The 15,516-nt window shown below is 38.8% G+C and overlaps 1 protein-coding gene across 5 annotated transcripts in view; it reads right to left on the reverse strand.

The window, feature by feature from the left end:
- The window catches only part of LOC126253456 (chromodomain-helicase-DNA-binding protein Mi-2 homolog), a 360,408-nt gene that overhangs the window by 153,367 nt on the left and 191,525 nt on the right, over positions 1–15,516 (reverse strand). For 3 of the 5 annotated variants that reach the window (XR_007545963.1, XR_007545961.1, XM_049954805.1), the window contains exons 1-4: positions 4,306–4,476; positions 3,648–3,751; positions 1,601–1,732; positions 1,020–1,149 (exon numbers count right to left, since the gene is read on the reverse strand). Coding sequence is in view for 1 of the 5 variants with exons in the window: in XM_049954805.1 (XP_049810762.1) it covers positions 1,020–1,149; positions 1,601–1,732; positions 3,648–3,751; positions 4,306–4,342 (403 nt within the window). In the remaining 4 variants the exon portion in view is untranslated. Of the gene's footprint in view, positions 1–1,019; positions 1,150–1,600; positions 1,733–3,647; positions 3,752–4,305; positions 4,477–15,516 lie in introns of those variants that run through there. The other 2 variants (XR_007545962.1, XR_007545964.1) reach the window with 2 other exon arrangements.

The raw sequence follows: 15,516 nt of genomic DNA on the forward strand, positions 1-15,516 counted from the left end.
CACTCAGAACTTTTTTATTCAGTGAAATGTGGAAGTAGCTCACCCACAGCAGTGAGAGGTTGGCAGCTCAAGACGCATTCAAATGCCCACAGCAGAGTACCGAACTCCAAGCAGCGCACATAGTGTGGCATGTAAACACATCCACAGAAGCGACAAGGTTAATGAGGCAGTTAGGAAAGGTAGTTACAAACAAAAAGTTTAACTAAACCGAATTACTAGCAGTAGCAGGTAAGAAGTAAAAAACTTTCATTCGAATGTTTACTGATATGCATAGTAGAGAAAAAATTACATTGAAATCACCAAGTCATACTTCGATACTTGAGTGACATGCCCAGCAGCTGCTTCATCTATTGAGGTAATGGAGTATACAACACTTCGCAAGCTATTCCAGTTTATGATGGAAATCCACAGGCAATGGAGGACTGCCAACATAGAATGTAGTTTTGAGGTATGGAAAGTAGTAAAGTTAATGCAGGAGTCAATCTTGTTTCCATATTCCTGAAGTATTCTCAGCAAGTTACTTCACAATCAATGACACTTGTAAACAACCACAGCATAACAAAATGTATAATAAATAACTTGCAAATCATGCAGAAAATATAGAAATATTGAGTTAACTGTCTGATAGCAGTATTTTTCTACCACAATATTTTAGCACAAAGTCCTTCCCCTGAATACAGAAAATACACCTAAAGATGGCTAGAGGACTTTCAGGCACCTTCCTACGTCACCGTTTCAGTGCAATAAGTATTTCGCCCATTATTTCACCAAAGTCAAATGAGTTTTACACACACCTACCACTAGAAGTTATATAGTATAATTACCAGATTTTAAACATCACATAACAGTTGTTTAGACATTAGTTTAGCTCACAAACAATTTGTTTTTGAATATGTAACTGCTTAAACTAGTTAATGTTAGAAAATTTTTAAGACTGTTTGATATATGGAATAGAAGTTAGCTTCAAATACAACAATCTTACTTTTCATGAGGAAATTCTTTACAGAATTATGTCTTACCAGAATTAGAGTCCTGGACGAGAGGAGTGGGAGTATGTTTCGGCGTGCTACGAGATTTACGTGACTTGCGGTTACCACTGAAATCCGAGTCATTGCCGCCACCTTCTTCATCATATCCATAGTCACTTTCCTGTGAAAAGAAAAAGGAAATGATTTTTTTCAAACCCTATAAAATTTGTCTAGAAACCTTCTGAATTGTTAAGGCTGAGTTCTTAAATCGCAGTCAATACTGCCCTCTCATTTTAAAGAAAACGTGCTCCAGGTTTTTTTTTTCTTTTTAACATATTCATGACAACCATTTCATTTACTGTGTATTCTTGTTTTTCTGACAGATTACACATACTGGAGGACGCCTTCAATATGAATCTATTGGAACACAGATCACATTTAATCTAATCCAGTGCTAAAAGTTGTCTATGAAATGAACCTTATAAACTGTTCTACTGTTTAAATCAGCCAATACTTGGGTCCTGCCTTTCCAAACTCCAAGAATGGAACTTACTCTTGAAATTCCTGGGGGGAGGGGAGGGGGTGGTAGGAGTAGGAAGGGCATTAAATTAGATAACATATTTTAATAATACCTCGCCACTATCAGCTTTTTTCTTCTTTTTCTTTTTCTTCCCCTTCTTGTCTTCTCCTTTGGCTTTTCTCTTCTTTCCTTTCTTTCGTTTATTGCGACCATCTTCTGGCTCATACTCATCGTCTTCTTCCTGCTTTGGATCATACAGATGGACACAAAACATTAAATAAATAAAAACTAAGCACACACAATAACAGAGAAAAGTGACAATACTACAAAGCAAGCATTCAACAGAAGTAACTGGCTTGTTACCATCACAGCAAAATGAGCAGGGCCTATGAGGAATAAGTGTTAGTTGTTTAAATGAATACATCTAATATTCAACTAAATAGCTAAATGCATAATTTCCTTACAAACCAGTAGCAATACTTCTGGTGATAACAGTAAAATACAAATGACAGGGGAGTCTATCTTCTGTAGTTTCTGTGCCCAATTCACTAATGATAACTATTAGCTCACTATTAGGGTTCACTTTCACTTAAGAAAGACGTTTAGCTAGTCCCATTAATGGGAAGAGTGAAACTGTTAAAAATTTTGTTAGCTAGAGCACGATACATGGGTGTACCAACCAATTCATACGTAACTAACTTTGTCAAATGATGACTCAAAACTACCCATTTAGACATACATCTGGAATGACCGATATAACAACTTTTGGTTCAAGTTAAGTTCTCACAAATTATAAAACTAGCCTCACACTGGAATGAGAACAAAATTACACCCTTATAACAGTTTCGAGCTGTGTCATTTGGCTCTCAGAGCAAATTTATTAAACTGTAAAAATATACCCAACAATAATACATCACGTCAGACAAATTATTCCAAAGTAATATGTTATTAATTCCAACAATTAATGGTGAGTGCAGGCAGCAGTCTGATCAGTTTGAAGAGAGGGAACCACATTTTCACAGCTGGCTACTTTTAACATCACAATTCTTTCAACACCATGTTTAAAGTACTTCTTTTCATCTATGTACATACTCCACAGGCCACTGTGGAGTGCATGGCAGGAAGTACATATGGACAGGACGATGGGACATTATGCCAAGATACTTTTCTTAACATTTTCTTGACAAACATCAAATGGAACAGATGCTAATACAACTGTTGACACCTAAACAAAGACGTCTTCATGGATGCCAATGGAAGACTTTTCTATAGAAAAAAGTGATTCTTTGATTAGAACCGTGAGTAAAAGATTTCCATCATGCTGTACTAAGACAATTCTCTTGACAACTGTACTCTACCACCTTGCAGTCAGTCTTGTACCAGTATCTATATACTCTAATCACCAAAAGTCTATCACATGATGCAACTGGACATAAAATTCTTGTGACACATGGTGGTTTTCTATTTCCCTCACAATATAAGCTGCACCATGCTACTCTATTGTGTAAGAACAGTTATTAAATACCTAGTGAATATGCAGGGGAAATATACCCTTCCAGAAATTATTTCCATAATATTTACACGTATTTTTCACATACACATTTAACAATACCTAACACTGATATTTATTGCAGAACTATTAACTTACAGCTGTAAAATTTTAATTAATCTAGCTACATAGCATCATGCTTTATGCAACTGGATTTCGTATTTCCTCTGTGTTGGGCCTGATATGAGAGTACTTTATTATTTATACAACTGGAAAACAAACAGGGAGCAACAATGCCAACTTTGTTTAAGAGTAAGTGGCGATTCAGGAAAGAAGAAATATTTTACAACACAAACATGCAATGTTCCCAGATAAATGCCTGCAAGTGATCAGTGGATGTCAAATGCTATAATGCATCCAATACAATTAAGGTGAACAGCTTTTTTACTCTACTTATGTTCAGTCCACAAACTCTAGAACTATGCAATGATGGGCTTAGTCTTCCGAAATATTGTATGAAAGTTCTGTTGTGGCAATTTCTTTCCACTGATCAAGTTAATTTCACAGAATTAGAAAAGTAAATATGCTCTACTGAAGTTACATGCCATGTTAACAGATGAACATATTCAAACTGTCCAAGTAATAAGTAAAATAAACATGCTGTCCTTACCCCTCCTTGTGGTCCTTCCTCTGATTCTGGTGAGTTTTCCTCAGTTGTACCTTCAGGACGTGAGGTACTTGCACTTGCTTCCTCCCCAACTTCGTCATCACCGCCTAGATTAAAGAACAACAAATGCCCTTTTCGAAACAGTAACGAAATTCATAATCGCAATATAGTTAAACATGTTCTTGTCCAACTGTGAAAAACAAAACACCTTTTTTTATACACGCTAGAAGACTACATGACTTCGAGCTCTTTCGTATGAAAAGTTATTAATTTTTTTGGAAACTGTTAGAATTCTTTTCTACAAGTAAAAATAACAATGTTTTCATATTTTGCGAAAATAGTTTATCAATTTCTTTGATAGCCTCCATTTTGTTAAGGACACAACAGAAGCCCGCGCGGCTGTCAGAAAAATAATGTCCCCCCTCCCCCTTACTTCATCACACATTTTACATTCTTCTCTGTCACTTAATAACTTCAGTGTAAGCATGCATCTGAAACATTACGAGATGTCAACAGACAATTTGCGAACGCAATGCCGTCCTTTCTAGCAGTATTATCATCAAGTCGAACGATAACCTCACAACATGATTTTGTAGTCCCGCTTCCGAGTCCTATGTCGACGATGCGATCTCCCAAAACACAAAAGCGTGACAAAACTTACCGGCGAAAGACTCGTCTTCAACTTCATCTGATGCCATGTTCAACCTAATACGAACTAGAAACCGGAGTTATGTGCTTTTATTATCACAATTTTCGAAAAATACGAGGCATACAGTCATTTAAACAAATTTATCTATGTACCACCGACACCACGCTTCAGCACCTTGAAGAAGCGAAGTATCGACTGTTCTGCGCATGCGCAGATAACCTCCGTTCTCGCCACAGAATTTGAGAATCCGTCAGCGCGGGAGAGACTCAGATTCGAAGCGTTTCAACACACAGTTTTATCACGTAGTATGTTATTTAACAGAGGGATTTAAGTTCCTAAAATTAAAATTGTATTTCGACCGTTAATTTTTTCACTGTAACGTGGTGTAGCATTTAGCTGTTAATTATATACATTATTCAAATTAAACTGCACACGTCGCTCACCCCAATTCACCTCCCGCCCGTTCCCCGCCGTCCGCGGCTACTCTTTTGCCTGGGCTAGGTCAAATATTGATTGATTTTGAGACAAAGTTGTTCACTGGCAATCCTTTGCCTGTTTGCGCTGCGCAGGTTGTCAGCAATAACAATAGCATATATAAAGCAGGACTACCCGTACAGCAGGCCCGCAAACTATGACTTCCCCAAAATGTTGTAAAGACATTTTTCCAAAGCGATTGCATAAGATTTTGAACTGGGTAAATAAAGAATTGCATGTTTCAAGACATCCGTGCCATCGTTTTTGTTTATATTTTGATCATACCATAAATTATATACCGGTGGAGGTAAGAAAGTCACGTGTGTTTTCGTAAATACCCACTTTTCTCCATGAACCATTGCCAACCACTCGCTGCTGTGGTAGGCAGATACCCCTTTTTCCTCCATTGATGATGGATCTCAGTTGCGTTGGTTGTTGTCCTTGGGTGACGAAAATGTAGAAGATGGATTCTCTCTCTTTTTGTAATACACTGTTGTCCTATAAGAAGACCGAGAATGCTTCAAATGTTTTGGGTAGTGGCGTGTGTTGAGTAGCGGAGATGTGCGAGCGATACAAGTTACGCGGAAGATGTTTAAGCCAGCAGAATTTTTTTTAGGAATGGTCCCGAACCGCAAACTGTCAATGCTATGTTCTAACTATTTTTTATCCTCTAAGTTATATAACGCGAAACTCTGAGCGTGTACAGCAGCACAGTATTAATTTGGAAATAAACAGAAAAGATAGTTTGTCAATAATATGCCAAACTTGAGAATGTTTGCACACTCTCAAACACAATAACTAAGACAGTATGGCGGAACAAAATCGAAGAATGATAAAGACGACTTACTGTAATCGAAGGAATACAATGATTAAGCTAAGGACGACGATGATAGATGTCATAGCAGAGGTACAGAGGTACCTCGACAGAAAATATTTCATCAGAAGTTTTACGATGCTGCTCAAGTTATCCCTAGAACGCTTAACAAAAAAAGTGCAGTAACGTAATATTGTGCAATATTTAGTATGGTTCGAAATATTGGACGCTCAAGACGTTGCTGGTCTACTTGGGAAAACTATAAGAAGCGTCAACATTTCACTCATGAAGATTTGAATTGAGGTCGCAAGACAAATGACTATCAGAATTGTTCATATACTGATGACGACACAGTCTATACATTGCTGGAAATAGTTGCTCGTGTCAACGAAAACAACACATTACACTGGAAGATGCATCTTGTATGTATTTGAAATTCAAAATGCACACGCAAAACTATTGAGAGCGAGAACTCTTAAGAACCATTTCAAAATTTTATGTTTCCTTTCTGTTCATCTGCCCGAAGATCCTATAATACCGTCAATGATTTGTGCATTTCGATTCACTCTGACATAAATGGTCAGCCTTCTTGTTCCGAGTTCATTTTAGTGGATAAAATCAATACTGAACACAAAGAAGCCAAGGACTGTACTTCACACAAGCACGTGAGACAAGATACTGCCCACAGATGGCACAATATTTCTCAGACAGTACGATACATTTCAGACTTTTTTGATCTGTTAAGTATCACTGCAAGACCTCTCAAAATAACCCGTACACATTCAATATTATTGTACATCCGGAAATACTGAGCAATAATATTGACCACCTAGGCGGCACTTTGGAGTACAAATCGAAACAAAGAATACGACCAACAAAAACCGAAAAGGAAAGAAATAGAATATGAATGAAAACTCTTCTCGGAAATTAACTAGTCTGAAAGCATGGGCTTCTGTCTGGAACCTGAGGCGTTCCATTATGACCCCATGAAAGAATACAGACCAAGGTCTGCATGTGGACCTTGACGCAGACAACGTGAAAGTGTCGCCATCTGAAAATTGGACAAATCATGTGCATTCTGTGGCGCTAAGATATTCAAAGGCAAGACACGGTGCACGTGTCGCTCGAGTGCAAAAGACGGCTTGCCAGCGGAAAAAGTGCCGTCACATATAGCTTAAGTAACTTCAAATTCAATCAAATTGGCGTTGTACTTCTAACCAATAGCAGTACCCAGTACATGCTACAAAAAATTGTAAACTTAAAGGAATGGTGCTTTTTCACGTGGCAATAATACGTAGGGGTGGTCACGAGTTGGCTGGCCCGAAACTTTATTCTGTTACAGCCCGCACAACAGTACTCCGGATATAGTATACACGCAAGTGTTGTAAAGAAACCGTATGAAGAGTGACTGATCAAGAAAATATTTAACAAAAAAGTTAACCTTTAAATCTGTCCGGGTGAAAATTGGTAAAGCAAAGAGTTATTTCATATCAGACAAATCATCAGGTTTTAGTTCGTCCTTTTTCGAGAACAAGTCCTAAACTTCTCATTTTGGGGCTGAAGTTCCCACATGGTGCAAGAAGGTAACACACTGAAGGTTCTCAATTCCTTGTGCTAGACTATGCTGAGAATATTTTGTGTAAAATAATACTACATGAAAAATCGTCTTTTAAATGTCTATTGGACCATCGATGCTGCTGTACCATGCAGACACATACATAGGGCCTTTTTTGCGATGGTGTTTTCACAGTAACAATGTGTTCATTATTGCCTAGGGCCCAAAATAATATCGCTCTACAGCAGGATGTGCACTGTAATGAACCGTTTTGGGAGATTAATATGGTGTGCTGACTCGGAAACTGTATTCCTATCTTTGCCTCGCGAGTACACTTAATCTGACGTCCTTACTGAATAACTGAGATAAGAGAAGAACAAATAGTATGTCATTGGAGAGAGGACCTAACAATAGCAGCATCTTGTGCAAGGTGCTGTAGAGAAGAGCGCTAGGGCTTTCTTCAAACTAGTCTCATCCTAACAAACACGTTTCTTCTGATTTTCTCGCGCATGGTTATTGACAGATTTGGCATGTGAAAGTGAGCGTTTTCTAAAAGTTTTCGAATCGTGTAACCGAGGCGGGACTTTGATACCAGCCCAGTATTCACCCAGTGAGATTTGGGAATTCGCCTAAAAACGACATCCAAGCTGACCCATACACGGGCCCTCGTTAACCTTTAACTAACGTAGAGGCAAACATGGGACACTAACAACGTGGTGCGGTCAATCTGACCTCTTACTTATAGGTGGGTGTAATGTTAACAATTTGAATCCCTCTGAAATTCTGTGTTCTGCGTATGGCAAAGTCTTTAATACAGTGTAAATCAACATGAAAATACAAAACATTAACATTAAATAGTTATTAAGAAACTGGCATTCAGATATGTTTACTGCACAGAAACTAATACATTTGTGTGTTTTCCATAAGCTAATAACGAAATTAATGCTTCGATAGATTTTGTATTTCTTCTTGAGCTAATGGAACAAAAACGTTTTTAACCTAAAAAAAATACTTCATGAAAAAATCAGAGTCCTCTAAATCACAATTTTTCACAACAGTGCCGGCCGTGGTGGCCGAGCGGTTCTAGGCGCTTCAGTCCGAAACCGCGCGACTGCTACGGTCGAAGATTCGAATCCTGCCTCGGGCATGGATGTGTGTGATGTTCTTAGGTTAGTTAGGTTTAAGTAGTTTTAAGTTCTAAGGGACTGATGACCTCAGATGTTAAGTCCCATAGTGCTCAGAGCCATTTGAACCACAACAGTGCTTGCAGACCTGGGAACAGCACTGCATGCATATCAGTCTCTTGCAGGGTAGCAAACATGCGAAGTCTTCCTTTCCTTGCTGGCTGGGCAGATTCTGCACGTTTTCCTATTCCCAGGACCTAATTCTGCTTCCACTGCTTCTTCTGTTGGAGCATTGGGGCCTAAAATCCATCAGGTCATTAGTCGTAATTCCTTCGGAAGTCGTGGGTTCTGAGCTCGCTGTTGTCTATGTTTCAGCAGAAGACTACAGGCCAGGCCAGCTCTTTCAGGAAGATACCTCTGTAGACAGGAGCTTCATCTGATCCACTCTTCTGAAGAAGATATGCATTTATTGTTCTGATGTCCAATAAACGATAGAATAAACACATCGGCCAACGTCGAGTTCTTCGACTGAAGGAGTATATGGAGTCATTTTTGTCCAGTTAGACACCTCCTTTAGCGGCGTTTTAGTACGATATTATTTCTGGTTTCTGTGAGATCCTCAGTGGGGCTATGCTGCATGGAAGAGACAAGAAGAACCGATCTGTTTGTCTTTGGTACATGCGACAACAGAGTGGTGCCTTGCGTAAAACCGTACAAAGACGAACCAACTGGCCTATGATTATTTGGTTGGAAGGCTTGCGGAATCTCCCTTATTTTTTAGAGTTGCAACAAAAGTCAATCCTCTTTTCCGTAACTCTTCTACAGCCTGTATTGAGCTGGACCAATTGTCAGCAGTAATGTTGCGATTACTGTCGTAGATTGGTTTACACAATCGCGACAGACTGCGTTGTTTCTTATCATTGTGCAGCAAAGTATCGCCACCAGAGCCTTTTCCAGTGTACATACACGCATTATAAAAGTAACTGGTCCTTGTATCACAGAAGGACATTATTTTTAAACCGCATTTACCAGGCTTCTTTAGCACGTAGACAACAAATGAGCATTTACCATGGAAAGAAACTAATTGCTAATCTACAGTAGCACATGTGCCTAAATTTAAATATTTTTGGGAATTTCCACAATTTTTCTAAAGAGAAAAGAGGCTGCTGCCATTTTGTCAACTTTGAGACACTTTTCTAGTTCGAAAAGTCATCTACCGTGAGCAGTTCAACAACATTAGGAAACGGTTCCTAGATATGACAAACTTCAAAATTTCCCGGCCTGAACCATCAGTTACAAATATATAATTTACATTTTCGTGGTTGGATTTAAAGACGGAAGATTATATCAGAAGTCATAAAAAACCAAAAGTTTATCAAATGTAGGATCTGAAGTTCAGCTTTGCTTTCGTCAGAGCACTTCTGCCTGACGCAATCTATTTTAGCATTTGTCCATAGTAGAATGTGAGCGAGAACTTAGTCATCAAAATAGAGATGCCATAATGAAAATGGGTCTTTTGGATCTCCTGTAGTCAACATGGTGGATTGAAATTTCATGATAATGTTATGCGAGGAGTTCTAACAGCTCGAATCGGAGGTGCTTTGGCGTATTTGTACTAATTCTTGCCATAGAAGTAATTGCTTCTCCGTTGCTCCCCACATGGATCACTACTTTCATCAGAGTAATTTTCGGTTGCACTTTGTTCTGACAAAGTGTCATGTTCACTCACAATGGGTTCAGTTTCTTCAGGATTATCGTCACAGTCACTATCGTCTGATTCCTACAGCCATCTGCTCACAGTTCTCTCAAAGTGTCGGTCTGAAGTGTTCACATGTTGTCTGCTACTTTTATCAGATCCTTTACCTGTATAATTACTGGGTTCCGCCATATTTCAAAAGCTGTGAAATGGAAAGTATCGAAAATACGTAAGGTAAGTAATTTCAGAAAAAAAATCACACAAACGTAGTGCCGTCAAAATGACCGCGAGCGATTTTCAGAAGGAAATCACTCACATTATAGAAGATTTGGAATAACACCACATGCGTTGCCGGTCCACACAACTTAACTCCAAGATAAACGAGCCGATGGCTGTAATAATGGGCAGGGAAGTGGCTAAATCGCAATTGTTGACGAAAGGGAGCAGTCAGAGAGACTGTACCACGTTAGTTCAAGGTTCATCCTTCGAGCAGACTATCAGGGGACGACGCACCTCCCCCCCCCCCCCCCCCCCTGAAACGGCGCTTTAACAAATGGTTCAAATGGCTCTAAGCACTATAGGACTTAACGTCTGAGGTCATCAGTCCGCTAGACTTAGAACTACTTAAACCTAAATAACCTAAGGACATCACACACATCCATGCCCAAGGTAGGATTCGAACCTGCGACCGTAGCAGCCGCATGATTCCGGACTGAAGCGCCTAGAACCGCTCGGTCACAATGGCCGGCGACGATTTAACGTGCACGGCTATCCGAGTGGGTACGCGGACAGAGACGTTTCGCCATGCATGTCTACATTTAATTATTAGAATTTTGGCTGTTTGCTTTATTTTTTCTCTGCGCCACTTACATAGTGTATCGCTAACTTCGGCACTTCGCCGCGTGGTTACATTTTAGGCCTCATTGTAATTTATTCACGTAGTTTGTCTACTGTAACGCTCATTCAATTTGCCACAACTTCGTTATCCGTTTGTTCGCACTTTTGTTCGTAATTACGAAATTGTAGTCCTGTGTAAATAGCTACCTTTCTTAAAAATTTCGACTTTTCCTGTAGGGAGCCCACTGTTCCCTGTTCGGTGCTAGAACGGGATGTATGGAGCAACCCTTCCTTATTTCATTGTCAAGCTATGGGTAAATGATCACTTTCTCTGAACAGAAAAATATCTGTAAATGTAACGTCATCTTGGGCTCAGGAGCATGGGACAGCGCCTGGTCACGAAATATTATAATCCTGTAACAATTGCCATTATTTTGATAATTTATTAGGCAACTAGTTTCGACGTTCCGAGGACGTCATCTTCAGGCCTGTACAATAAAGTTATACGACAGCAGGTAAACACATAATTGGATGCCATGTATAGTATTACATAAACTAAACATATGAGCATATTAATGTATATAACTAAAAGAAACCAATAATGAAGCACGAATTTGGGTTTTAATGAAAAGTGTACTATTAACGTAGAACTCGATACGCATACATAAAGCAAGAACATCGAACTCCTAAAGCGAACAGTTATAAAACAATAGGGTTAACATATTGTAGACTTAAGCCCTATACATTCATTGTCTACAAATATATAAGGGTATAAGGGACAAGGAAACTTTTTTAAATGCTTTTTATTCCAGTCTTTGATCACAATATTAATTCTTTTGTCGATGACCAGTTTCAGTCCATGACGACCACCCTCAGATCGTTTCTACACCACATCAGGATGGTCATTATGGACTGAAACCGGTCATCGTCAAAAGAATTGATATTGTGATCAAAGACTGGAATAAAAAACATTTGACAGTATTGGATCTCTGTTAGCATACGCAACTATGTCGCAGCTGGTGAAACTTTTTTTTATTTATTTCATGTTTCCACCTGTTGACTGATCTTTTTACTGACGTCCGTGCATTAACGAATGAGTACGGATAACTTAACGCTCAGGTTGCCACCATTACTTTAAGGTTAGTGTGTCGCACTGAATTCATGGGTTACTTCTTATCCGTGGATTCACCTACGAGTTATAAGGTATCTACACACACAATAACTGAAATGCTTCTCTTTTACCTGTAGCTAGTTCACTCTTTTACACTTCCTTGTTCTGATTCTATTACGATCGTTCATAGCACTAATGCCTATGTGGTTGAATTATTGATGATATGTGGTACTGGCTGATTTGCTTTACAATTTTTTGGTCACTAGTCATTACGGTTATTTTTCCAGCAGGTTATTAATCTGTTATATCTAACATTTCCATCATTTCTTAGAATTTTACGTTGAATATCTGACGCTATTCTTCATGTTTATTCCTCATATAAAAATTGTTCCTTGTCGCTTATACCCTTACATATTTATAGACAAGGAATGTTATGACTGATGTTTGCATTACATTGATACTACTGTTTTCTAGTAGTTTCTGTTAAGAGAGTGACGTTTTTGCATTATTTATGCATGTCATGTTGTACATTCAAAATGTGTATTTCATTATGCCCCGAATATCGGACTTCATTACTAGTTTCTTTCACAAGGGGAGGGCGCCAATTGTGAATTCAGATTCAATTCATAGTGCGCATAAAACAGCTCATGGCCAGAGGTGTAATGTGGCAAAGCACCAAGATGCACTTCTCAGCCGTTGTCGAGAAAATCGACAGTTAAAATAAACCGTTGCTGTGAAATACTCTCTACGATCATCAATTTCCTACAGTGTCGTGGCGCAGCGGTAAGCGCTCGGGTTCGTAATCTGAAGGTCGCCGGATCCAATCTCGCGCCATGTAACTTTCTTTTTAAGTATTTTTTTGTAATTCAAATATTATATATATATATATATATATGCAATTCCCGGCAATCAGTCGCAATAATTATGCATATAATAAGTTGTTGAAAGTCGTTTGTCGTGGAAAAACTGGCGACTTCGAACATCATTATGTTTTCCGCAAACAAAGTTGTATTTCACAAATGTTATTAATTGTCTTCATAATGTTAACCACGTATAGTTAACGGAAGACGTAGAAACGATATTCCGAAACGAATACGTATAGCGTAAGTCAAACGTTCGAATTAGAATAGAAACCCCACGAACACAAATTTGCTGTGGCAGGTATGAAATATAAACTCCTTTACTCGCTCGTTACACTTGGACAGATGTTGAATGGGCCGAAACGAGCAGCCGCATAACAGCGTAGTTGCCTGCTAACTTCGAAAGAAGGGTGATGCGGTCCCTAGCGCTACTTATAACATCGCCGAAAATCAGTGCGGACGTGAGAGCTTTGGTACACCCTGTTAAACAAACGGAAAAATGGAGAGCGATCCGCCTTCACCAACATGCATAAGCAATTCATTAATATATATAAACTATTAATGAATTGTAATTCATATATATAAATTACAATAAACTAATACTAAAAAAAATGTTGCATGGCGCGAGATTGGATCCGGCGACCTTCGGATTACGAACCCGAGCGCGTACCGCTGCGCCACGACGCTGTAGAAATTTGATGAGCGTAGAGAGTATTTCACGGCAACGGTTTGTTTAACTGTCGATTTTCTCGACGACGGCTGAGAAGTGCATCTTGGTGCTTTGCCACATTACACCTCTGGCCATGAGCTTTTATTATGCGCAGTATGAATCGAATATGAATTTCACAATTGGCGGCCTCCCCTTGTCAGTTATATAAATTAATATGTATAGTTTGTTTCGTTTATGCAATACTGTGTGTGACATCCTGTTATGTGTTTATCTGCTATCTTTTAACTTTATTGTACAGGCTTGGAGATGACGTGATTGGAACGTCAAAACTGGTTTCCTTAAAAAGCAATATTAAAATAACTGCTGTTGGTACAGTATTACGGTTTTGGAAGGATGATTGTTTCCACTTTCATAAAAAAGTCACCCTCCCATACTTAAGAACAAATGTTCGACTGTTTAATCGGAGCGGAAAAAAGACCTCACATAAAAGTTTGCTTCAGGGTGCATCTTAAACAAGTCATCTATACAGACGCCTAATCTAATCTGTGCAAAGCAAGCCAGCAAACATATTCGAGTATTGTCACGGTGCCAGTAAACAATACATTAAAACACGTATTTAAAACGATATTAGACGTGGAATGACAACGTCTTAAAATTTAGTTGTACGATAGTTCTAGAAGCACACCTTTCTTTCGTTTAAACTGCGAAGTTCTGTTTGTAGGTGTACGTAATGCGCAAAAATAGTTTTCCAATATGTCCTCATTAAATGCATTCATGTTAATTTTTGTGGAAAATGTAACGAAAAGCAATCTTACGCGATCAAGGGTATGGTATTTTATGAAAAAATTCTGGTCTTGCTAATACCTACCTTATTCTGTCATGCAACAAACGTATCAATTCAGAATCAGATTGAAGACAGTCAATGTGTAATGGGCAATGACTAGTAGCAAATTTACCCAGAAACTTTTGTCGTAAAACGTCGAAAGTATTCCGCTACTCGTGGCTCTTCTCCTAACAACTGAAAATGCCAGATGGCTCCTGGTTCTAAGAGCTTCCTGTACCGTTGTACCAGCGTTTTTTTTATTTTTTATCGTGTAACCAGCCATTGTCAAATATAACTGAAGTATGAATACATAACTCTTTCGCCTGTAACAGAACTATCTAGCTGACAGCAAAATTAAGTACACAAAAGGTACACACACACACTGTTAAGTAGATTATAGGTACCCATTATAAAGCTTCCACCTTCCGTTTCCCCTCCCCAATTTCTCCCCACCACAAAATCAGTTCAGATACAAGATACGTTCTCTTACGTGACTAACAATAAATGCTAAGGATTAACAATATATGAGTATGAAAGGTGAGATATCTGCAAAGACGTCCGCAAAACTGGACTACATTGAACTTTTTTTGCCCTGTTAAAATTTGGAACCACCACTGTGGTCTGGGAACATTACATCGTCAAATAGGGATCACCACTTCCGTAACTCTCATTCATTTGAAATTCGCCGTATTTGATACCTTGCCAATATGGGCAATGGAATTCTATGGTGCAGCGAGCACAGCTGTACAACCAACAACACTTTGCAGAATGCAGAAATTGTGATACATTACAAGCAGGGCGAGAAGGACTGAATTAGCACAAACACGCCATTTCTGTGTGTCTTCGTCAATATTGGCTAAGACTGCTGAATATATGACATGTTTCAAGATGCTCTTCGGGGGTCTAGTTTAGCAGGGGATACAACCAGTCGGCTTTGACCAATGACGTTAGAATTGGCCAGAGAGCATGTATTACAAAGATGAAAGAGCTGAGAAAAATTGTTCAGAAACAAAGGAATGCAAGAGAGAAAAACTATACTTCACACATATAAGGGCCAGTAGTATTTTCACGTTAACGATATCGCGTGTTTGTATCTTAGTATTTCTCCTCAAAACACAATGGAAAGAAATGAATGAAATATATTACTAGCAAAGAATACATCACGTTACATGTATGTCAGTTGTATCGTATGTCGAAACTCTTTCGAACTGTATTGCTGAAGTGCAGTACGGGATACAAGTTCAACGTACGTCGATTTC

This window comes from Schistocerca nitens, chromosome 4, assembly GCF_023898315.1.
Source record: "Schistocerca nitens isolate TAMUIC-IGC-003100 chromosome 4, iqSchNite1.1, whole genome shotgun sequence".
NCBI classification, from domain to species: domain Eukaryota; kingdom Metazoa; phylum Arthropoda; class Insecta; order Orthoptera; family Acrididae; genus Schistocerca; species Schistocerca nitens.